This window comes from Canis lupus, chromosome 14 (genome assembly GCF_011100685.1).
Source record: "Canis lupus familiaris isolate Mischka breed German Shepherd chromosome 14, alternate assembly UU_Cfam_GSD_1.0, whole genome shotgun sequence".
Lineage (NCBI taxonomy): Eukaryota > Metazoa > Chordata > Mammalia > Carnivora > Canidae > Canis > Canis lupus.
Genome location: NC_049235.1, coordinates 36,278,655 through 36,303,608, shown reverse-complemented (window position 1 = coordinate 36,303,608; position 24,954 = coordinate 36,278,655). Strand labels below are relative to the sequence as shown.

The window sequence follows — 24,954 nt, the reverse complement described above, 5'->3', positions numbered from 1 at the left end:
CGTGCTGCACTAGGCTGTGTGCTGGCTCCCTCAACCTAGTACATTTCTCCCACCATTCTATTGCACAGCCTCTTGGGACAAGCGCACAGGCTTACTGATTACCCCACCCTTTCCCACCTTCTCCCAAGCCTGAGCTCAGTGATTAAAAGTATCCCTTTCAAATATCTATTGAAGTAAATATAAAAATTGCAGCAGTGAAGCTTGTCTTTGTATTGTATTAGCTAGGAGATAGGTTCAGTTGCTTTAATAAAGAACAAAAAATACAGTGGCTTTGCCTCTTTAAGCTTGTTTTCTCATTTGTTAAATGGTAATCATTACCTACCCCACAGGAATCATGTAAGATGTAGATGGCTTAGCACAGCACCTGCTGCACAGAGGCACTCCATAGAGGTCGGTTCATATTGTTATCTGAAGTTTCACAAATCGCTTGTCAGATTTAACATAATAAAGCCAGGATTTATTAAACATCAGAGGGTAGCATTGCAAGTGGTCTTCACATTGTGGGTGGAGATCTAGAGAAACTTGTAAAAGGTCTCTTCCAACTTAAGTCCCACATATACTTTTGTTAACTGGAACCTAGTTAACACTATTTTCTTTTTTAACAGAAATACCTGAAGAATGTGTTAATTAATCTCTGTGATGGGCTGAATTTCTCCCCTCTAAAATTCACCAGCTGAAGCCTTAGCCTCCAGGACTTTAGAATGTGACTGTGTCTAGAGATAGGGCCTTTGAAGAGATAATTAAGGTTAAATGAGATCATATGGATGGGCCCTGATCCAATTTGCCTGGTGTCCTTGTAAGAAGAGGACATTTGGGCATATAAAGGGACACTGGAGATGTACTTCCACAGGGAAAGGATTATATGAAGACACAGGGAGCAAATGGCCATCTACAAGCCAAGAAGAGAGGCCTCAGGAGAAGCCAAGCCAGCTGACACCTTGATCTTGGACTTCTAGGCTCCAGATCTGTGAGAAAATAAATTTCTATTTTGTTAGCCACCCAGTCTGTGATCCTTTGTTATGGCAAACTTAGCAAACTAATACACGCTTCCTTCTTTGGACCTTTGGCTCTTTCCAGCCATGTAGCTTCAGAATATAGGAGATGGGTGTCTGCTTGAAATAAATAACAAAAAATATTCTTTGGGAAAAAGACCATGTTTGCCTAAAAACTCTGTCTCCTGGTCTAATACATAGGGAGTTTTCCAAGGAAGACCTCCGAGGCAGATCCAATCCATCCCCTACCTATGTTCCCTCAGGCTTTGTCCATGTAGCACACACCAGTCAGACCTTAAGGTGCCTGCATTGCATCTCTGTGTGCAGAGGACTTATGCTGGTGCCTGAAACCTGTTCTGTCAGTGTTCAGGGGACTAGCACTGCCAGAGAATTGATGCCCAATAACTGGCAGGAATTGGAGTATAAATACCCCAGTTCCCTCACCCTTAAATGCGCTAACTCCAATAACTTTACATTGGCTGCTAGAGTTCTCCAGCAGGATTAAGCTGCCTTAATCTTTTGAGATAATGCATCTTTCATAAGCTCCCTTCCTATCCCTTTTAAAGTTCTCCTTTCTTTTACTCTGTTCTTCACTTGAAAGTATCTCCCAGATAGACTATGAGATAGAATAGTCTTATTCTTATAAGATAGAATTCTTATTTCAGGGTGTGATTCTCGGGGAGCCAAAACAAAGGCAGCCTGCTTTCTGGATACCTGTGTGTGCATTTGAAACTTCTAGGCAGCCTGGGTGGCTCAGCGGTTTAGCACCTCCTTCAGCCCAGGGTGTGATCCTGGAGGCCCAGGATCCTGTCCCGTGTCAGGATCCCTGCATGAAGCCTGCTTCTCCCTCTGCCTCTTCTCTCTCTCTCTCTCTCTCTCTCAATCTCTCTCTGTTTCTCATGAATAAATAAATAAAATCTTAAATAAAAAAAAAGAAACTTCCATATTTGAAGATGCTGCTGCGGCACCTAATTTAATGAGCTGACACACTGCATTGGGTTCTTTACAGCATAAGTAGCCCATCCACTGGTGAACTCTCTCGGAGCCTCTCCTTGTGGGGAGGAGTGCTCTACAGTCCTGCCTCGTGTAAATGCATGTGCCTCAAATCAACCACTCTGCATTTTTTCCTCCATAAACACAAAAGCCCAATCCTTTCAATGCTTATTGGCTTTTATTAGCTTGTGCTCTTGCATCATATCTGTATGTTTGTTAGGCATATTTGCATCAGCGTTGTGTGATTTTAATAGGTTGTCTTGTAGCTGAGGCACGTATTTCCTTATGGGCGGCTGTGGTAAGGCCTGTGAAGTTTGGTTTGCGTATGTGGGTGGGGAGGTTGCTCCGGAACAAGAGTCCAGGAGATTGCAATGGGAGCAAACTTCTTAGCAACAATGCAAGCTGCCCTGGGTGTGCAGGAAAACTTCCAATAAGGACCACCAACCCCAAGGTTTTTCTCTTTTACTTAGTTTGTACGCTGATGTCAGAAGGTTTCAGTCTTCTCAGCAGCTACTCTGGACAGTGCTAGGAAACTCACGTGTGGCATTCTGGGCTTCCTTAGTCTTCAGCAAACTGTTTGTACCCAAACCCTATAGTTTTGAATTAAGGATGGCTCCAAGGTAAGGCTGTTGATAAGCGCATTAGCAAAGCCTCACCTGAACTATGCACTTAACCTTCTCAGGTGTTTGATGGTGAGATCACTCATCTTTGCCCCTTTGGGAAAAGTTTTGTCACAGAAGCTGTTTTTATGATTGCATCTTTTGTGAACTTTTTTGTTAGTGCATAAATCCTAAGAAGCATTTCTCACTTAAGGGACTTATATGAGACATTCAAGGGTCCATCATCTCAGTGTGGAGGCAGCAATGAGGCTACCTGTCTCGGGCACAGGACTCCAGGCCAGAACCACAGTTTTAAAGGGCTATTACTGACTCACTCCATGCATCTCAGCCAACTTATTTACCTTCTTCTCTTTTACCAGTAAAAAGGAAATAGTAAAAGTGTGTGGGACTCTATTATTTTCCATCTAATTATCTGGAAAAGCCTCCCCTATGAGTTGATGAAAGTTTTAAATAAAGAGAAGATTTCAAATAGGCTCTGGGTAAACCTACTAACTTGTCTAAATCCACCCATTACATTTAAATGGACTTCCTTTGAAGTAGGTCATTCTGTAAAATGACGAGAGCCTTAATCCTGTCTTTAGTTTAAACATGTTCTGTAAGATAATTTCTCCTAGCAACCTGTTGGGGTATTAGGTTGGCCCTGATGCAAAGAGCGTTAGCAATGAACTACGATGCACAAAATCCCTTGTTTGGTTTCCCAGAATGTGCTTCCGAGAAGATAAAAATATTTTGTTTTTGTTTCTTGTTTTGTTTTCATAATTGGGAAGTCAGTTTATTCGATTGAAGAGCTGATATTATCTTATTTTAGGGAAGGGCACTCGGCACCAAAACAGCATTTGGCAGCTCAGCAGAAGCAGGTGTCCTCTTTGCCCGAATCTTCTCTCTCACCTCCCATCCCCCATATCATCATCTTGTTTGGTTTTGTTTCAATATGTCCAACTCCTCCTTTCCTCTCCCTTCCTGCTTAGACTGCTGGTCATCACCTCACCCAGTGTCACTATGATACCTCCAAGCTGGCTTCCCTGATCCTAATTCTCCATATTCCAGGAAACTCTGCCTCCTGTTTCTTGGCTCATCATCTCAAAACATGCTTCCACCACATCCCTCCCCAACTCGGAAAGCTGCCATGCACCCTATGACTTGCCATGCACCGTCCAATGTTCTCTGCCTGACTCCCGCTACCCTCTGTAATCCAGACTGTCCCACACATTCTAGCATACTCTCCTGTTTCACTACTCAACACGTTTTGCTTTTTCCATTTACCATGAACAAGCCATTACCCAGGGCCAATGGGTATGATTTTACAGGTCTGACACTTTCAAGCCCAAGGGCATTATTCATATTGATTATTACCTAAGTGACAGCCCTTGGCATTATGCATCCTACAGTATTCATCATTTCTATTTTCCCGAATTTTTCCTTTCCATTGCTTGTCTGTCTAAATCCTTCTCATCCCTCACAGTGTACCTTAGCTGTGACGTCTTAACTATGCCAACTCTCATTTGTGTCTTCCTCCTTTGAAGTTCTGGAAGTCACATAAGCTCTTACCCCCAAAACAGTTCCTACTAAGAGTTCCCCTGCTATAGAAGGCATGAACCCTTTTTTATTCATCCTTCCATCTCTACAGCAGAACACAGTGAGGCTTAGTGACTATTGAATAGTTTTCTCTTTTTTTCAAATGGGATTGTTTGAATTCTCCTAGTTAGTTTCTGAGCCCCTAAGGGCATGGATGTTGCCATCCACATTTGTAGCCAGCATGGGGCTGAACCCAGGATTGGTATTCTATAAATACTAATTATCTGATTCTTGGACATGGAAAATACATTAAGTGTTGATATGTTTCTTTTTTTAAAAAAAATATTTTATTTATTTATTCATGAGAGACAGAGAGAGAGAGGCAGAGACAGAGGCAGAGGGAGAAGCAGGCTCCTCTCAGGTAGCCCGATGTGGGACTCTATCCCAGAACGCCAGGATCACACCCTGAGCCAAAGGCAGATGCTCTACCACTGATCCACTCAGGCATCCTCATGTTGATATGTTTCTTAAGGCAAAACCAGCATCATCTCTGGAAATACCTAATGTGAACCAAAGATGTGATCTTGAAGGAGCAAGACCCTTTCCAGGAAGTTGTTGAAATCTTCCAGAGAGAAGAAAGGATTCATCATTTTTTAACCAACAATAATAAAGTAGATCTCAAGCAAGGCAGATTCAATTATTTAGAATACCAAGTAGCTATTCAAGGTTATTAATATGCAAAATGAAAGGCAGAAAAGCTAGGAAAGCAACATCTCTGCCCTCTTGTTAGAGATTGAAATTTTATGAGGATTACCTGTTGTCATGGCAGAAAATTATTCTAAATACATATCTAACAGTAACCATGAGGAGTCGTAAATTCTCCAGTAAATGCTCCAGAATACACAGCCACAAAATCCTGTCATCCCATCTGTCTTTTTCTTCTCACGGAGGATCTGTGCTGCCTTAGGAAGACAAATGTAAAATCAGAACAGAAAATAAAGGCAAATGCCTTCTCTTGGCATTTTCTCCTCTAGCATTTACCTCTCGTATTTGATGCTGTGATGATTGTTACTTGTTCGGGGTATTTTTAGTATTCGAGCATCAACAGATGTGGTGGATTTCCATTTGTTTTGCCCCTTCCCAAACTGCCTTCAATCCATCCAAAAATCTCTGAGCCAGCAGCTATTGGTCTACTTCACATACCCATGTGGCATGTTAACCTTTGTTCATTTTCGGGTTTGTATGTTTTGGGTGTGTTGGGGGGCATCAGTTTGTACAAGTTAGGTGTTCATGGAGAGAAGGAGCACTCCTTTTGATTATAGGTGAATTCATAGTTAACGCCTCTTAGTGTAAATGGGCGGCTTACTTCTATCTTTGTTTTTGGCCTGTCTATACATGCTCACATTTAAGAAGTTAGACTCTAATCCAAATGCCATAGGTTTTAGAGATGCCGTTATCAGATTACCTACTTTGAAAATCTGATGAAGCCTATGTCTCTTTCATCAGAAAAGTAGACAGACATTTTTCATATAATTTTAGGAGGTTTCTAGCCATTCTAAAGCCTACGGACCCCTGATGGAAAAGAATAATAAGGATAATCTCTAATACATCTGTCCTCCTGACTGCCCCAGCTCCAGTCTAAGTACTTGACACAAAATAACTCGCTTATTCCCCACATGAATCTAATGAGGCAGGTCCTGTGAGTATATGCTCATTTAACAACTGAGGAAACTGAGGCCAAAGATGTGGCCTGTAGAACTTTATGGGACTGGTCAAGGCAGTGGGAGAATTTGAATTCAGCTAGCCTTGCCCCCCAGAAGCCCCCATATTACAGTGGTGCTCATCTAGGATTTTTGAATTAGAAACTGTAAGAAAAGCTAAGAAGAAGTGAATTGTGTGTGTGTTTTTTTAAAGATTTTATTTATTCATGAGATAGAGAGAGAGGCAGAGACATAGGCAGAGGGAGAAGCAGGCCCCCCGTGGGGAGCCTGATGTGGGACTTGATCCCAGGATCCTGGGATCAGGACCTGAGTTAAAGGCAGAAACTCAACCATTGAGCCATCCAGGCATCCCAAGAAGTTAGAACACCCAATGCTTCTAAATCTTTCCTATGATGTCATAGACACTTGACTTCATTTCATCATCTCTTCTAATGTCTACATCATAGAGATCTAAAAATCATTTTTTCTATTAGATTTTATTGATTGATTTGAGAGTGAGAGCAAGAGGGAGAGAGAGAGTATAAGCAGGGGGAGTCGCAGAAGGAGAGGGAGAAGCAGGCTCCCCAAGGGAGCCCCATGTGGGGATCCCCATGTAGGGCTCAACCCCAGGACCCTGGGATCATGACCAGAGCCAAAAGCAGACGCATAACCCACTGAGCCACCCAAGTGCCCCTAAAAATCACCTTGTTCATAAAGCCTGGGGAAAAAAATATGAAAACTCTCCAAACATGAAGGTTTATTGATCCTTTGAGTGTCCTGTGTAAATAAACATGAAATTTTGTTTTTACCATTATGAATGCTATCTAAGAGAATGTTTCAAATCTACCTATTGGAAAATGAAACATGATCAATTCTAATCTGGAATTATAAAAATACAGTTTCACATAATGCTCACTGTGCAGAGAATAATACAATAAGTAATAGTGAATTTACATGATATTCACAAGGAGTGACCTCAGTCCTTAGGAACTGTACAGCCAAAGAGGAGTCAAGGGTAACAAATATGTGGATACCCCAGTGGACTGAGACCAAAAAAGCTGGTCTTGAATTGACTGGAAAACAGTCGGGTTCTCTCAGCCCTGAAAATGTAAGTTTTAACATTTTATGAGGAGTAAACAGAAACTTTATGACTAACAGCTTTTCCTATTTCTAAATCAATAGACATAAAAGAGCACAGGTTAAGGGACACCTGGGTGGTTCAGTGGTTAAGCATCTGCCTTTGGCTCAGGTCAAAGGGACCAGGTCATAAGGAAAGAGATGAGTGTCACATTTTTAACTTTTTTTTTTTTTTTAAGATTTATTTATTTATTCATGAGAGACACAGACTGAGAGAGGCAGAGACACAGCCAGAGGGAGAAACAGGCTCCTTGCAGGGAGCCTGATGCAGGACTCGATCCTGGATCCTGGGATCATGACCTGAGCCGAAGGCAGGCACTCAACCGCTGAGCCACCCAGGTGTCCCCATTTTTAACTTTTTAAAGAAAGTTCTTTGTTGCTGCTCTTATCAATATTACCTCTGTTAAATAGGTTTATTTAGAAATAAAGATTGATACGCCTTAGAGTTTCTCCTTATCTGGGTTTGACATAAACTTTAGAATAGAAAAAGAAATTTGAGTGTTGCCCAGAACACATTCACAGCATTGGTGTGCTTATAAAAATCAGTGCGAATTTCAGGTTATTATCCAATAAATGTGTACTTGTGTGCATGTGTGTTTCTTTGTGTGTGTGTTTGTGTGGAGATAATTTTGACTAAATAGTCATTGTGGAATTTTTTAGGCTAGACTAATATTTTCCCCCCCAGATGTTTTTTTTAATTTTTTTCTTTAAATTCAGTTAATCAGCATGTAATGTATTATTGGTTTCAGAGGTAGAGGTCAATGATTCATCAATCTTATATAACATGCAGCGCTCATTACATCATGTGCCCTCCTCAATGTCCATCACCCAGTGACCTCCTCCCTTCACCCCCCTCTTGTCCAGCAACCCTCAGTTTGTTTCCTATGATTAAGAGTCTCTTACGGTTTGTCTCCTTCTCTGATTTTGTCTTGTTTTATTTTCCCCTATAATCCTCTGTTTGGTTTCTTAAATTCCACCTATGAGCGAAATCATATGATAATTGTCTTTTTCTGATTGACGAATTTCACTTAGCATAATACCCTCTAGTTCCATCCACATTGTTGCAAATGGCAAGATTTCATTCTTTTTTTGTGGCTGAGTAATATCCCATTATATATATATATATATATATATATATATATATATATATATATAATCTCCCATCTTCTTTATCTGCTATAAACATTGGGGTGTGGGTGCCCCTTTGGATCACTACATTAGACCAATATTTTGAACATAGAGTAGATGGGATTTATTAATGGCAACAGACAAACACATTGTTACAATTTTTGAAGTGTTTTCATAAGCATTGCTTACTTTAGCCTTTATAACCATCCCACAGATTGGTTATAATTATTATATCACATTAGAATTGGTTTTATTATCCCTTTTTTATAGATAAGGAAATATACTCAAAGAGACGAAGTGCTTGGCTAGGTTCACAGAGCTAATCAATGGGTCAATCAGTCAGTGTGGGACATGACCTGGGTGTTTTAAGTCCATATTCAATGTTTGTTCTACTATCCCACACCTGTATTCAGAGCATAAAGGATGAGGAAGTTATATTTTGATGGTTGGTAGTAAAGAAAGTACTTCAGGAATAGCCTATCTCAAGCCATGGAGTTTGCCTAGCCAGGAACTATGTGGGGGGAAATTGGAAGAAATCCTATCTAGGCCTTTGTTTGTTCATTCACTGGGGACTGAGTAATCACAGCTACAGTCACATAGAGAGCTATAATGTAAGAGGCACTGCATTGGATTAGATGCTGCATATGTATCTTGTCTCATCTTCTCAACAACCTGGTATTATAAGTATTACACAGCACAGATCATAGACACTCAGAGAAGCCAAGAAAAATATGGGTTTGAGTTCGGGCCCAGCTGATTCCAAAGCATGGGTCTTCTCATTTCAGCACCTGGGTCCCTACAGTACCCACCTTTAAGGAAATCACTTCTTGTTCCTGCAGGAAGTCCTAGCTCTTCCTGGTTTTTAGCCCCACTTCTGTATCTTCTCTCTGAGATCTTCAAAAGCCAATTGGACCTCATACGATGTTGCCAGACCCCCTAAGGTAGATTTTCTCCTCGCTTATTCGGTAGCTGGCTTGGATCAATGCTACACATGCTTAATATTCATAAACAGGAAGCAACATATTCTTAATGGCCTTTGTCTTGTGGTTGGGCTTGATCTTCCACACACTGTTTCTTTTCCCACTTCTTTTGTCATCCCAGTCCAGGCTCTGCTTCCTCCAAGGCATCATTTCATTTTTCCCCCCTCCTCTACCCCCACGGAAAGGCAATATTTTTTGCACAGTGCTTTAAAGTGTGCAAACAGCTTTACAAACGTCAGCTCATTTAATTAGCACAGACACTGTACACAGAACACACCCATGCAAATAGTATAAGGAAAACACAGAAGTTTCCATCAACCCAATATTATGGATTATCATTTTAATCTTCATGCCTGGGATCCCGTAACCTGCTTTGCTGGCTGCCCAGTTTCCCACATCTCACTATTCTGAAGCACTTCATATACTGATGCTAAAATCATCTTCCTTCTCTGCTGATCTGAACATGCCACCATCTGGAGTCCATTTATAGCCTCCCCTCACCCTTGGGATAATGTATTTTCCTGCGACCTCCGAGACTCTGAATCTGCTAAGACCTCTGTTTTGCTTTCTTCTTCTTATGACAGTAATGTTTAGCGAATCATGATTTTGTTTATTCATTTTTGTTTATTCATGCGTCCAGGATTCAGTCATGCATGCATTTGTTAACTTATCACCTACTAGGTGCTAGACACTGCCATAGACACTGCAGGGGAATGCAAAGATGAATAATTTCTGCCCTCAAGGACTTTATAACTTCACACAGGTCTTCTATGTAAACATTCAATTCAAATATATAATAGAGGGATGCCTGGGTGGTTCAGCAGTTGGGTGGCTGCCTTCGGCTCAGGTCATGATCCCGGAATCCCAGGATCGGGTCCCGCATCGGGGTACTGTGAGGAGCCTGCTTCACCCTTTGCCTGTGTCTCTGCCTCTCTCTCTCTTTCTCTGTCTCTCATGAATAAATAAATAAGTCTTTAAAATATATATTCAGAAAAAAATAAAATAAAATATATATTCAGACAGAGAGGTGGTAAAAGTAGATTCATAGTTGGAGGTAAACCTTTACATTTAGCTCAGGAAGAATTAATTCCAAATGGGAAGAGCAGAAAAGGCTTCTAGGAGAAGGTTTTGTTTGATCTGTATAAGGTTGAGTAGATTTGCATGAGCAGAGTGGGGACACTGGGACAAGATTGGCTTGCCTGTCTAGCTGTCTGCTAGAAAGTTCTTCTATTGCCCTCTTCCTCTGTCTTCTTGAGCATCTGACCACAAAGTCTTTTTTTTTTTTTTTTTTTTTTGCAAGAGTGTTCTAAATACCCAAAAGCCTGGTAAACTTGCATGCTTGACTTACAGAAAGAAATTTCCAAGATGATAAGAGTAAACAGCATATAAAAAAGCATAAATAGGTTTTGTTTCAAGATTATGAGTACAATGAATAGAAGACAAACTTACAACGGCCCCCACCTTTATCAGCCAGCCATTCTCTGGCTGGAGCCACCAATGCAAATAGTATATGTAAAATGTCTCATCCACAAGGGGAATACTTGTGTGTGATGCATTACAAAAATAATAGCACAGCATCACACAGGTTTGTCATGAACAGTCTGACGCCATATAGTTCTATTTATGATTCTTGAAAACTAAAATAAAGTGAGTAAGCCTTAATATTTTTAGTTTTGAAACAGGTTTCATCATCTTGCTACAGTCTCACAATTGCATATTCATTCCCTAAGAAAACATAAAAATAGCATTAATGTCAAGTACACCAACAGTTATATCTGGACTTCTCAGTAGAGGCAGTATGGGCAGTACCAGGTTACCTGTGCAAAGCCTGCCTTCTGAACTCCCACTGCTCAACCTTGGCCTTTGGGAAAGTCAGATTCGATCCATTCTAATCAATACATACTAAAGCATTGGCAGGCTTCAACAGGGAGACAAAACTGTATTTAGGTTTTTTATTTTTGAGAGCTGGTAAGCAATGCAGAATATTTTATGGAAGAAAAATTAAGCACAGGAGATCCTGGGAAGGGATGAACTCCAAAGAAGACTCATCCAAGTTCTAATAGCGATGGTGTTAGGAGACTTATTGCCATCACACGTCTTTTGTACATTAATCAGGAGACAGGCAGGTGAACAAAGTGTGGAAGAACACAAGGGAAAGCTCAGCCAATAGATACTGTCCTTGGTATTTGTGGTAATCATACGAGACTGCAAGAATTAAAAGAGGAAAGGTCCCAAGAGTCATTGCTCCCAGTTTCATAAAACTGGAAATGCACAGTTATCTGCTTCATGCTCTCCAAGGGCCTAGCTTAGGGAGGGGAAAATTGTCTTGGCTCCTCCTCTGTCCTCTGAACAACTTGGTTCAGTTCCTTTTGTTGCTCTACCCTTTACTGTCAGATTTGTTAGCACACTGGCACTGGCATATCTGTCTCTCCCATCCTGTCTCCTGAACACCCTCTGTCCGCTGGCCAGATTTTCACTTGGGTGCCTTCTAGTTTAGTCAAGTTAAACTCTGAAAAATGAAATCCTCAAAACCAGCTCTTCCCGCCTCCCTGACTTTGCTAAATCCAGAGCCATTTAAAAAAATTGTTTTTAGGGGATCCCTGGGTGGCGCAGCGGTTTGGCGCCTGCCTTTGGCCCAGGGCGCGATCCTGGAGACCCGGGATCGAATCCCACGTCGGGCTCCCAGCATGGAGCCTGCTTCTCCCTCTGCCTGTGTCTCTGCCTCTCTGTCTCTCTCTGTGTGACTATCATGAATAAATAAATAAAATCTTTAAAAAAAATTGTTTTTATTTTTTTTAATTTATTTTTATTTTTTATTTTTTATTTTTTTAAAAATTAATTGTTTTTAAAAGGTAATACAGTTACATGTTTTTAAAAAACAAAAAATACAAAAAGTTACACATGAAAGATCTCCCTTCTTTCCTTTCCCCACATAGCCAGTTCTGACCATTTGCAAGTAATTTCAAGTTTCTTCACATATACAATAATGGATATAAATTTCCCTCCTTTTTGTTCACAAGGGAGTATGTTCTTCATACTTTTCTGAACTACATGTCTGGTCACCTATTGTTGTACAACAAATGCCTCTAAACTTAGTGGCTTAAAACAATTTATTATTATCTCTCATGGTTTGGTGGGTTGATTGGGCTCAGCTGGGTAGTTCTTGCTTTGGTTTTTTTATATACATGTAATTGTAGTCAGATGTTGGCTTGTGCAAAAGTGATGTGAAGACTCAGCGGGACTCTGTGTCCAAAATGGCTTACAAATGGTCAGCAGTTGATGGTGTTTGATGGATGAGAGCTCAGCTGCCAAGGCACCTCCACATGGTTTCTCCAGGTGGCTTGGGCTTCCCATAGAAAGGAAGCTGGACTCTGAGTGGGAGCATCCCAAGAGTGAGCATTCCAGGTCAATTAAGCCTACTTATACAATTGGCACTATTACGTCTGTTGTATTCTATTGGCCAGAGTAGTCAGTCCCAGGGCTAGACTAGGATAAAGGGAATGGAGTAATAAACCCTGTCTTGTCATGGGGGAGTAGAAGGAAATATATATATATATATTTTTTAATATATTTTTTTATTGGAGTTCAATTTGCCAACATACAGCATAACACCCAGTGCTCATCCCATCAAGTGCCCCCCTCAGTGCCCGTCACCCAGTCACCCCCCCCAACCCCTGCCCACCTCCCTTTCCACCACCCCTTGTTCGTTTCCCAGAGTTAGGAGTCTCTCATGTTCTGTCTCCCTCTCTGAAATTTCCCACTCATTTTCTCTTCTTTCCCCTTTATTCCCTTTCACTATATTTTATATTCCCCAAATGAATGAGACCATATAATGTTTGTCCTCTGATTGACTTATTTCACTCAGCATGATACCCTCCAGTTCCACTCACATTGAAGCAAATGGTGGGTATTTGTCGTTTCTAATGGCTGAGTAATATTCCATTGTATATAGAAGGAATATATTGCAGGAAAAATCTTGGGGGATAAGAGGCCCTGGGTAGCACCACCTGAAGTACTTTTCTACTCCTCCTAACAGATGTTAGGCCTGAGGATCTTTCTTTGCAATGTCTGACCTCTCACCTTCCCCAGTTTCCACTGACCCCACTAATTCAGACCCTCATCTCTTGGTAGCTGGTTAAATGTCGGCATTATCTTGCTAGTCTACAATTTCCCCTCACTGCAAATAGGCAGCAAAACTTGAGTTTTCTTACCATTGCTATTTCCATAAACTTTAGCCTTGATAGGATTGTCATTCTCTTAAGTAAAAATAGGCTCCGGTACCTGAGTGGCTCTGTTTGACTTGGGTGATGTTGGCATGTATAGGATTTACATGCTTTAAAAAAAAAAAAATCTTCCAATATTGCAAAATTGGATTAAATCAAGATTAAGCTCCTTTTGAAAAACCGAGTTCTCATATGTGGAAAAATTCTCCAACTGGTATGTTCTTGGTACTGGACAAAAGGAACAAAAATCAGATCCTGGTAAAATTTACATTCTTTTGGAAAAGCAGATAATAGATGAAATGAATAAGTAAAATATATGGAATCTTGGATGGCAATATGTTCTGTGGAAGGTTAGAAGGAGATAGAGGAGTGGATGGGAAGGGCTGCAATTTTAAATCACATGGTCAATGGAAGGCCTTGTTGAAATAGAGACATTTTAGTTAAAAAAAAAAATATATATATATATATATATAAATAAATAAAGGAATATAGGAAGGGAAACAAGGATTTCTATAACCTTGCTTTCCAATAGAATAGCCCAGAGCCATATGTGGCTGTTTATATTAATTAAAATTAAATTTAAATTAAAAATTTGATTTTTCAAGGACACCAGCCACATTTCAAGGGCTCAAAAGCCACAAATGGCTACTGGCTAGACAGAGAGAGAACATTACCACCATTGCAGCAAGTTCCGCAGGATAGCATTGCAGAGGAAGGGTATTCCAGATGGAGGGTACAGCAAGTACAAAGTTACTGAGTTGTGACATTGCTTGATTTGAACTAGATAGAGGCATAGCTCTACTGTTTACACATTTTTACATTCCCTATTGTCTGCCTTCTACTATGGCTGTGTGGCAATTGACCTTTATCACCTTAACCCAAGCCAGTGTTCCAAAGGCCCTTAGGGATATTGAGTTTTACACTACTGCTCAGTGCCATAGAATCCATGAGATAAAGTCTAAACTCCTCAGTCTTACACTGAGAAGCTATGTAAAAGAATGTGAAGACCAAGAAACTGGGAAAAAGAACCCATGAGTTCTATTTGGGAGCAGAGTAGGTTCATGGTGTGATTCAAAAGGTATTAACACCAGGGGTGGTCTGGCGTAAGCCATAACAGAGCTGTGTTGACCAAAGGTGTCCTGGACGACCTCTAGTGGACCTTTAGTTGCTGTTTCAGGAGGAAGTTTGGAGTATGGAGTGTCATTCTAGGGCTCAAGAAAGTGACTGATCACCACCTGGAGCTGAAATATTTAAGCGTTTTATAAATTGGCACAGTCTCATATAATAATACAAGGGGGATTTCAAACTGGAATAAATATATGTGATGGGTATTTGGAAACTGAAAGGGACTCTAGAGTTCATTGCAGAGATCTTTACAGTAAACACACCCAACTGAAGGTGATAGGATTTAAGGCCTTCTGCAGCAGATGACCAGCATCCATTCTGATCTTTTTTCCCTGTTTCTCCACTATGCTATCCCTCTCTGTCAGCAATATGTCATATTCATGCCCAATAGGTTCAAGCGTTTTTCTCATGTTTTTCCTCCTTACCTAAAGGATCCTCACTCTCCTTTCTGCATGATTGAATCTTGCACTCAGCCTTACGGCACAGCTCAAACTCCCTCCACTGACATATTTTTGCCCATCCTAGGCCAGAAACATTTCTCGCTTCTCTGGCCTGGAATGCTCATTATCCACACTCACTTGGCAATTACTAAGAGTACAAGGTAGTATCTTTGTTTTTCTGTATGTTTTTCTACTCCTGGGCAAAACCTTAAGCTCCTTGAGGGCAGAGATCATGGGTCGTTCTTCCTTTTTCCTAACGTGGCTGTATTTTCACATTTGATTGCCAAGCGTCTACCACATGAGGGGCTGAGGGTACAATAGTAAACCAGCTGAGAGCTCTGACCTGCAATCCTTACTTGTGAATTCTTTTTTTTTGACATGAATAAACTTCCTCAATGCTTACAAGTCTTGGGCAAAGAAGGGACCCCAGTGGCCTAGTGATAAGGAATAAAAAGCCCTAGAGAGCACCGGTTGTAGACAGACCGCATGGGGATGTGAAGATTCACCGCCATCTGGATTTAAGGCCCTGCTGGAATAGTTTCACTCCAGATGCTCCACTATTCCTAGCTCCTGGAATGGTGTAAACAATGATTCACACCATGGTAGGCCTATGCAGTTTACCAAGCACATTCATCACATGTATCAGGCTTTCAGGGAAGATCAGGTTCCAACATGTTAACTGAGATTCACCTTCAGGTCACCAGACTTGCATCTATTTTGCTAAACACGTATCACAGCCAACAGAAGTTTTCTCCCCTCATTCTCTAGTGCGAAGAGGGGACGGTGTGGAAGTAATTGTCTCAATGGTGTTGGACCTGTAGGCAGAACATAGAGCCCATTTTGAAGTTCGTTGGCAAAAACCAGCGTCGAGGAATAGCGATTACGGTTTAGGTGTAGATTGTGCAAAAAAAGCAAGGAGGGGCTGGAAGAGGGAGGAGTGCCCCAGACTTCCCAGTTCACATGGTCGAAGTCCAAATCAACCCGGGCTGTTAGGTAAAAGGCAGTGAAGGGAGACTTTCAGCCTAGAGGGAATTGGGGGCGGGGCGGGATGGGCATAGAGTGGGTGTGGTGGAGGATTCTGGGCGCCCCGCACCTGTGGGTGAGTGGGGGCGCAAGCTGCCCACGCTCCTCCTCCCAGGCTCCGGGAGGGGCAGACCGGGGCCCGGCGGCGGGCGGAGGGGGCCGCCCGGGGGGCGGGGCGGGGCGGGGCGGGGCGGGGCCCGGCGCACCTGGGCGGGGAGGGGGAGGCGCGCGGGGCCGAGCCTGTCGGGGGCCGCGGCGCGCGCCAATGGGCAGCGGCTGGCAGCGCGCCCCGCGCCCGAGCCGCAGTCGCGCCCTCCCGCTGCCTGGCGAAGGCGCGGACGGCGCGCGGAGGCGAGCGCGGGGGAGCGGAGCTGCGGGCGCCGCAGCCGCCGTCAGGGCATGAGGATGGCCGTGGGCTCCGTCAAGATGCAGCCGCCGTGCGAGAGCCCGGCCCTGGCCGCGGCGGCGGCGGCGGCGGCGGCGGCGGACGGCGCCCTGCGCCGCAGCCCCGGCGCCCGCGAGCAGGAGCGCGAACCGCCGCCGGCGCCCCCGCGGCCGCGGCTCCGGGACCTGCCCGCGCTGCTGCGGAGCGGGCTCACGCTGCGGAGGAAGCGGAGCGCCGCCGGGGCCCGGGTGAGTGGCCCGCGCGCACGTGGAGCCCGCGCCCGCCCTCCCGGGCCGCAGAGGGGCAGCTGGAAGTTGGGGAGGGGCGGGGGGCGCCCTCGTGCGGGGTCCCGGGACGGCGGCATCGCGGGGTGCCCCTCGGCGAGCGACGGCTTCCCCTTCCCGCAGACGCACCTGACGTAGCCCGGGGGCGCCTGGATGCAGGGCGGCGGGCCGCGGGCATCGCCCGGGAAGGGCCGTCGCCTCTCTCTCCGCAGAGGGCGAAGCTGCAGGTGTCCCGTCCCGCGCCGTCGGCCAGCCCCGTCCCGGCAGCGAGCCTCCGGCCCTGCAAACGGGAGCTCCGTTTGCAGGAGGCTCGGGATGCGTGAGCTGGTTTGGGACGCCCCGTGGCCAGCTTGGGGCATCGGGTCGGGCTCTGGCCGCGGCAGCTGGAAGTTCCCGGGCGAGCCTCTCGAGCTGCAGGGTTCCGGAGGCTCCGGCGCTTAGTACTCGGTGACGCCCCCTGGAGCAGGAAGGTGCACGCCCCTCCCCCCAATTTTAAATATTGACTTCCTGATGGTGTGTTCAGATATGATTTCCTGCTGAAGGAGTGTCCCCGCTTGGGCATCTAAGTGCATTTAATGGGCCCCGAGCAGGTCCGACGTGTTTGGTTTGGTAAGAGAAGCGGACGGCCTGCTGCTTTTCCCCCTGGGACCTTTCGCGAGCTGCTCTGGAGGCCCTCCTGGGGCCTCAGGCCCACTTACTCAGGTTTCCCTGCCCACCAGGGCTTTGGGGCAACTTTTTAGGTTCTACTCCGTCCTTTAGAATTTGTCACCATTTAAGCAGGCTTTACTGAGGAGCTGCAACACTGTTGTAGATGTTGGGGCGGGGGGTTGCTGTTAGAAGTTGAAGTCTTGGTTGTCTGTTTTAAAAGAAGGTCTTGCTGGAGGACTTCTAGCTCTTACAAAGATAGGTTTGTGGAAGGGTCAGAGTTGGGGAGAAACGTTCGTTTTTTGGTGTGGCTTCCTTTGGGTGAGCTTGAAGGGTATGAATTGGTGTAGGTCTTCAGCCTCTCCAGGTTGTGTTTCTCCTTTCAAGCCCATTTTCCTTCCAGTGTAGGGATGACTGTAGGTGATCTACCTTAGGAGGACATTCCGGGGATTAGCTGGATGTTAAGACATGGATGTTAGAGTTCATGACCACTGGAGTTTAGGAATTGCCCACAAGTGACACTTAACATGGGGCATGCCACCAGATTGTCTGCAAAGGAAGCAAGGAAATGTGTCCTAAAGACGTGATACCTAAGTAAACACAAGAACCAGAGTTACAGACTTTGCAAGAATCTGGGGAAAACTAGGTCAAATTGTGTTCCTATTATCCTTGACAGTTACTATTTCATGGCACAGAATACTGAAGACATGAGGGCAGCCAGGCAATCTGTGACGGGAATTGCTGAAGGTTTCTGTATAAATAGATCTGTGTGTTCATCTGCATAAAGGCTTGTGTTTCTTGCTGCTTGGGATGATGTTGTGTGCCTTGCCAATATACATATTTACTCTTCTTAATTATTCTGAATGTGGTTACTTCAAATAAAACATACTTTGATCCTAATACTGTATTACTTAGGGACATTCCAAACACATTTCATAAATGCATGGCTGGTTTTTTTTTTTTTTAATTGGGGAAAGATTGTTAAATTTTCCAGTGTTGGAAACCCATGCTTTTCAACTATTTCCCCCTTCCTTTGGTGTTGGAACCACCTTTGTCGTTTTAGAACTTTCCCTAACAGATAGGAAGGAGTAAGAAAAGAAAAGAAAGAGAAAAGAAAAAAGAAGGAAGGAAAAACAGGTGAAATATGTACCTGTATTAGTCTGTTTGGGCTGCTGTAACAAAATACCATAGACTGGGGGCTTAAACAATAGAAATTTATTTTCTCACAGTTCTGGAGGCTTGAGAGTCCAAGATCAAGGTGCCAGCTGCTTAGTTTCTGGTGAGTGCTCTCTTCCTGGCTTGCCTTCTCTTTGCACCCTCACATGGTCATTCCTCAGTGCTCATGGAGGGAAAGAGAGATCTCTTTTCCTTTTCTTATAAGCCCACTAATACCATCATGGAATTGATGACCACTCCACTCTCATGACCCAGTCTCCCTCCAAGTATCTCCCAAAGGCTCCGTCTCCAAATAGTACCACAGTAGGGGGTAGGGCTTCAACATACCAAGTTTTGAAGAAACCACAGGTATTCAGTCCATAGCAGAAGGGGTGTGTAGGAAAGAGAAAAACAGGTGAAATACGTATCAAACCAGCTGGTGACTTGTGAACATCCGGGGTCATCTGGTTAGTCCTTTAAATAGAGCAGTGATGCTCATGCAAACAAATCATGGCTTAGATCCTTTTGTGGCCTTATAGTTTTGTATTTTATGGGCTGCAGCTCCAGATTATAGCTGAGTGATTGTAGGGACAAATAAAAACACATTTATTACCATCAGTTCAAAAAAAAAATAAAAACACATTTATTACCATCGGTTCAAAAAAAAAAAAAAAAGGCAGCTCTAGGTATTACACAAGTTGGTAAGAAGGTTTGCAATTTCTGTATTGACCAAGATTTGATTTAGGAATACTTGTGGCACTTGTCCATGCTGCCTTGGGCTCTCACAAATTGGACAATCTGACATCAACTGTAATCAAGTAAGTTCTTTGTAGGTTCTGTTGCCCAACCCAGGGGCATTGTAGGCTGTCTCTTACTGGGAAAAATTAAGCTGACATTTGGTTAATACTGCAGAACCCCTGTGTTCCTTGGTTCACTCACTTCTAATCGTATTGAACTCAAAATGCAAAATGCAAAATGATTAAGACTTTGGACCAAGTGGGGAATGACTACATTTTGCTTTGTGAGAGGACCCTAGCTGTCTCCTAACATAGTGGTAAGATAAGGCACAACTTGAATGCCCACCAAAACCCTTTAGTCCTTTTTTAAAAACTGTGTTACAGAGATTATGAGAAATAGTATGATAAACACCCATCCTTCAGCAGTTACCCACATTTTGCTAGTCTTGTTTCATTATTTCTCTTCCCTACTTTTTTGTGGGGGCTGGTATTTTAAAGCAAAATCCTAAACATCCTGTCATCCTTCTTATAAATATCTCAGTTTATATCCCTGATACGGACTTTTTTCTTTAAAAGCAAAAACTGAAAGACTTCTATGTGTTTTTCACGCCTAAAAATATTAACAGTGATTTCTTTTTTTTTTTTTAAAGATTATATTTATTTATTCATGAGAGACACACAGAGAGAGAGAGAGAGAGAGAGAGAGAGGCAGAGACACAGGCAGAGGGAGAAGCAGGCTCCATGCAGGGAGCCCGACATGGGACTTGATCCCAGGTCTCCAGGATCAGGCCCTGGGCTGAAGGCGGCGCTAAACCGCTGAGCCACCTGGGCTGCCCTTAACAGTGATTTCTTAATATGATTTCCATATTCACATATTCTCAAAGATCTCTTTTTACTTATGATTTGTCGGAATCAGAAACTAGGCAAGGTCCACACATTGTATTTGGCTGTTAGGTTTTAAAATCTATTTTATTTTATAATGGTCTGCCTTCCATTCTTTTTTCATGCCATTGATTTGATGAAGAAAGAGAATACAGGTCATTTGTCTGGTGGAATGATTTATTTTCTGGGCCAGTTTCTCACTTGTGTCGTTTAGCTTGTTTCTCTATTCCCCATGTCTCTTATAATATCCAACTAGATGTAGAGGCCTGATTAGATTTAGGTTCAAAGGCAAGCATCCTTTGTAGGTGGTACTGTTAAAATCTGTTATATCACAACCACAAGATACATGATGTCTGCGTGTGTCTCTTTTTGAGATGTTAAGATTGATTAGTGCGTTCAGGTACGAGTCAACAACTTACCTTGCCACCTTTCACCTAATGAGTGTAACATCCATACATAAATGGTTGTACCCTAGATCCATTTCATTAGGGATTGCAAAATGGTGATGCTCAAAATCTATCATTTCTCTTACATTTATTATTTGGCATTCTATCTGTAAAGAACTTACCCGCTTGAGCTATTTGGGTCTCCTGAAATCAGACTGTATACGAAAGACAAGGAAAGGCTTAATTTTTTTCCTTTTATCAATTTTCTGAGTAGTGATTTGGTACCCTAGCAATCTTCCATTATAATGAGTTTTTCTTCTTACGTATCATAAGAACTTGTGGATCTCAATTTGTTTCAATCCATTGCAGTCAATATTCTTTTTGACCCACAGTCTGTCCTTATCTGCTATATACTTCTTACAAGACCCCAGTAGCTTTTTGGATACCTTTCTTGCTTTCTGGCACAAGATACTCTAAGCTTATCTTGTTCATTTCTTGCTCTAGACCTGAAATCAGCCATTTTTCCCAAAAGCACTAATTCTTTTTTTTACTGAAAACTGTCCATTTCTCCCCAGCTTTGCCTCTCCGTGGTTGCATTATTTTTTACCTTGGTCATATGCCTTCCACCTGAAGTTTTTTGTTTCATCTTAAATTTTTCTCATCAGGCTGCTTCTAAGACTGTCATTTTCTCCCTCTAATAAAATAGCTGGTAACTTACCATTCTGTCTTTCTATATATACTGTCAGATTGCTGGGCCTGACTTATTTTGGGCTTTGGCGGCTGTGATCTTTTCTGCAGTGTTCTACCACTTTCTTCATCTCTTCAAAATCTGTTTCATTTACAGCAGACAGAATGATTCACCAATTGTGCCAAATTGACTGTTCACCAAACAGTGACAGTCCGCCTTTGGATTGGTCTTCTCTTCCCTGATTTCTTCTCATTCAGGCAGGGTCCCTGTCCCTGTGGCATGGCAGGTGCTCTTCAAACTTGAGAAATTGGAAGAACAGCTAATACCTCTCTGCATGAGGTTCCCTCTTTTTCATTTGTAGTCTCTACCCAGATGATTCCCTCTCAGAAAAGAACAAGTAGCCCATTTCCTTTGTCTAAGCCCGAGTGTTTTATTTTTATTATTATTGTTATTTTTTTTTAGCCTGAGTGTTTTAGGTGTGACTTAACACCTTCTGCTGGAATAAGACCTTATTGATTGAGAAACACATACTGCTTCAAGTTGTACCAGTATGCCCGATTTGTAGTCATTGTATACACATATCGTACAGGCAAAGCTATAATTTTAATTTGCTCTTTGTATTTAAATTAAAATCAGTGGCTAACACTTTATAGCACTTAATTATATGCCATGCATGTTCAGATACAAACTTCATTTAGCCCTCACAACAAGCCTGTGAATTAGATGCTATTATTTGCATTCTACAGATGAGGAAACTGGAACGCCGATGTAACTTGCCCAAGATCACAGAGGCAGAGGGAGGTTTGAATCTAGCCAGTCTGGTTCCATAATCCATGCGCTTAATTGACTCTCTGGTTTTTCTCTAACGCACTGAGGACAAAGGGTCTATTTTAGTCTAAACTAATTAGCCTTATAGTACCTGAGAGTCCTATATTACCTTACCACTCTGAGAATGGCCAGTAAATGCTATTGATAATGCCAGACACTAATCTTTCTTTCATTTGAGCACTCTGAAGCTTGTGATAGACCTACTGGGTATGGGAGCAGGGAGAGAGGGGAAATATTGTGGTTAAAGGTGAATGATAACTAATATTGACTAAAAGTAAAAGTAGCATTCAGTTTGTCATAAGCAAAAATCACCCAGGCCCACCTTGATCAAGGCCAACACAAAAAGTTTGTGAATTCACTTGCTTACATTTTCTTATCTGCTTTTGGTAGCCTGTTAAGGGAGCCATGCGTCTTCAAGGGATGGTGAGTCAGGTCAAATATGAGTGATGTGATGATCTTATTTGAGAAACATTGACTTTGTACGAGCTCAAACCTTGATATTATAAACTTATGTTGACCATGGCTACAAATAAAGTAAAACTCCACAAATGCTACTTCTAAAAATATTTATTTGAGAAGAAAGAAAAGAAACTATAGATTCATTTATTCTACTTTAATTTCATGTAAATTCTAGTAAAGGACCTCAGGCAAGTTAATGCTATATTTTCTTTCTTTCTCTTTCCTCTGATCCCTGGCATAGGCTTTGGTTGCATAATTAGATCCAAAGAAAAGAGCATGTTCTATGGCTTCAGGAACTGGGTTCCGATTGCAGTACTGTGATTCTGTATCCTTGCATGAGTTATTCTTGGAGCTCTCCAAGCCTCCATTCTTCCTCTAAAATGACATACATCATGGGTCAGGTTTTTCCGAGAATAGAGACAATGTATGGAAAGTTTGGGGTACGTTTGGAGCTTAATATTTCCTTCCCCAGCCAGATGCTTGCTCATTCTGGGCGAATTGAATTTATTTACACATTTATAGGAATCTAGTAATAAAAAAATTTTGCTTTCATATGCAAAGTCAGATTCCATGTTTTAAAAAACCTGATATGCTAACATATAGTGAATATCTTAGATGTTATCTAAATACTGGTACCATAACAAAATATTCTCAGTTTCACATTTGCACTGTGTCTTAAATTGACTTGGCAGTAATTGGTAACTTGTAGAGCTGAAAATAGATGGAAAGGTGGGAGATAAGTCACTGGTGATGACTTTGAATACTTGTGATTTTTTTGCCTCAATGTTGCATAACAATGTTTGTTCGGAATACTGATAATCCCAGTAATGCTATGTGATCTGGAAGTAGTTCATAAAGATAGAAAATTTCACACGAAGGCAAAATAGTTAAAATCAATGACTTAATTTTTTTGTCAGTTATTTATTATGACAAATAATTCATAAATGAATGTGGAAAAGGGATGGTCTATAGACACCACAGCGGATACTGGCACAGATTAGAATGTCATTAAGCCCTAAGGGCAGGAGGTATTTTCGCCTATGAGGAAATAGTCGAGAGAGATTAAATGACTTTCCCATGGTCACCCAGCTAGAAAGCAGCAGAGGCAGAATGGAGCCCAGGACTGTCTGATTCCAAAATCTGTGGCCTTTGCTCAGTACCATAGTGTCTAAGACTCTGACATAATTATAGCCTGTGGTATATTGAAACAGTAGATGCACAAGACATTTCAAGTCTGTGTAAAACTTAGCTCATCCTCTTTCCGATGTCTCCAGTAATGGCTTCCAGGATTGGTCTTTAATTACTCACAGGGTTGACAATGGCTTGAGCAGCAACTGTCCCTCATCTTCCAGCAATACCAGCCATTGTACCAGAAAGAAGGTTTGGCCTGAGTCATCAGGAAGCCATTGTTTCCCCAGGAGGTTTGGAAGCTGACTAGCTCCTTAGTACAAATGCTCTTGGAAATTTATAAAGCAAGCAGGTTCCTTTACTGGCCAGTCTAGAAGATGAAGAAAGAAAGGAGGAGTTTCTTGTAATCCAAGCTTTGGGTTCCTGATGGCAACTTGTTTGCTGTTTAAGAAACTGCAGGAAGCGAGAAGTATGCATACCTATCAAAGTAACTTGAATCCATTTACAATTGAATGAAATAATTGAGAATATACAAGTATATTAATAAAATTAAACTTTGATATATTTACCTTTTAATGTGGTAATGTACTACCTGAGGCAAATGGCTGTTAACTTTTTTTTTTTTTTTTTTAATCCTGGGCTTTTTAAGAATCAAAGGATAGCACCCCAGAAAAATGCATGTGTAGATATTTTTGCATCTCATTTCAGAGGGCTTTTGGATATCCTGAGGCCTAGTCACCACAGACCCTCTAATTTAAAAGTCCTTCCCTACTCTGTCTTCTAGAGAGTACCACCATGGTTCTATAATTATTTTACTTTTTATCTTTACTTCTAAACATTTAGCATAGTATTAAACAATCATTCAGTTGTCAGTAAATATTTCATTGAATTTATGTATTGTATCAGTATGTTGAATTAGAAATTATTTGCCTCTGAATGTAGTAATGTTTCAGTGGACCCTGGTAGTAGTGCTGATAACTATTATTGTTTAACAAATCCTTACATTACACTTGTGGTATTGGGGCTGTTTGGAGCACTCGTAACGACGATGTGTGGCAGTTATCCTCATTGTCTTCTTTTTTCTCAGAGAGGGGTCTAGAGAGATACAGAGGTACAGATTTTGGTACCTCCTGAAATGAGGTACAGAGAGGGTAAGGAAGATGTCTGAGGTCACCCAGTAAGTAGAGGAGCCAAGAATCCCATCTGGGAAAACAGGCTTCATATTATGAGGTTTACCTATTCTGCTGTATCCTCTCTCTAAATAAAATAAATCATGTATTTCTTTAATTACAGTCTCTTTCATTTAATGCTTTTGAAATAAGGATGTGTATTAAAATTCATGTGGGGCAGCCCCGGTGGCTTAGCAGTTTAGCAGGGCCCGAAGCCCAGGATGTGATCGATCCTGGAGACCCGGGATCGAGTCTCGCGTCGGGCTCCCAGAGTGGAGCCTGCTTCTCCCTCTGCCTGTGTCTCTGCCCCTCCCTCTCTATCTCTATGTCCA

General features: G+C 42.3%; 1 protein-coding gene and 1 long non-coding RNA gene across 3 annotated transcripts in view; one reads left to right on the top strand and one right to left on the bottom strand.

The window, feature by feature from the left end:
• Window positions 1-11,929: 11,929 nt before the first annotated feature.
• On the bottom strand, window positions 11,930-16,986 carry LOC119865812. Of its 2 annotated transcripts, none has more exons than XR_005369533.1 (3): window positions 16,675-16,986; window positions 13,277-15,668; window positions 11,930-12,436 (listed from the first exon to the last, which is right to left on the bottom strand). It is a non-coding gene; the product is annotated as an uncharacterized LOC119865812 (long non-coding RNA). The 2 variants fall into 2 exon arrangements; XR_005369532.1 differs by lacking the exon at window positions 11,930-12,436 and having other exon boundaries at window positions 12,906-14,529; window positions 15,544-15,668.
• RAPGEF5 (Rap guanine nucleotide exchange factor 5) overlaps window positions 16,276-24,954 on the top strand; it is a 229,878-nt gene continuing 221,199 nt past the window's right edge. The window contains exon 1 of the mRNA XM_038557080.1: window positions 16,276-16,509. Coding sequence (XP_038413008.1) covers window positions 16,276-16,509 — 234 coding nt within the window. The remainder of the gene's footprint in view (window positions 16,510-24,954) is intronic.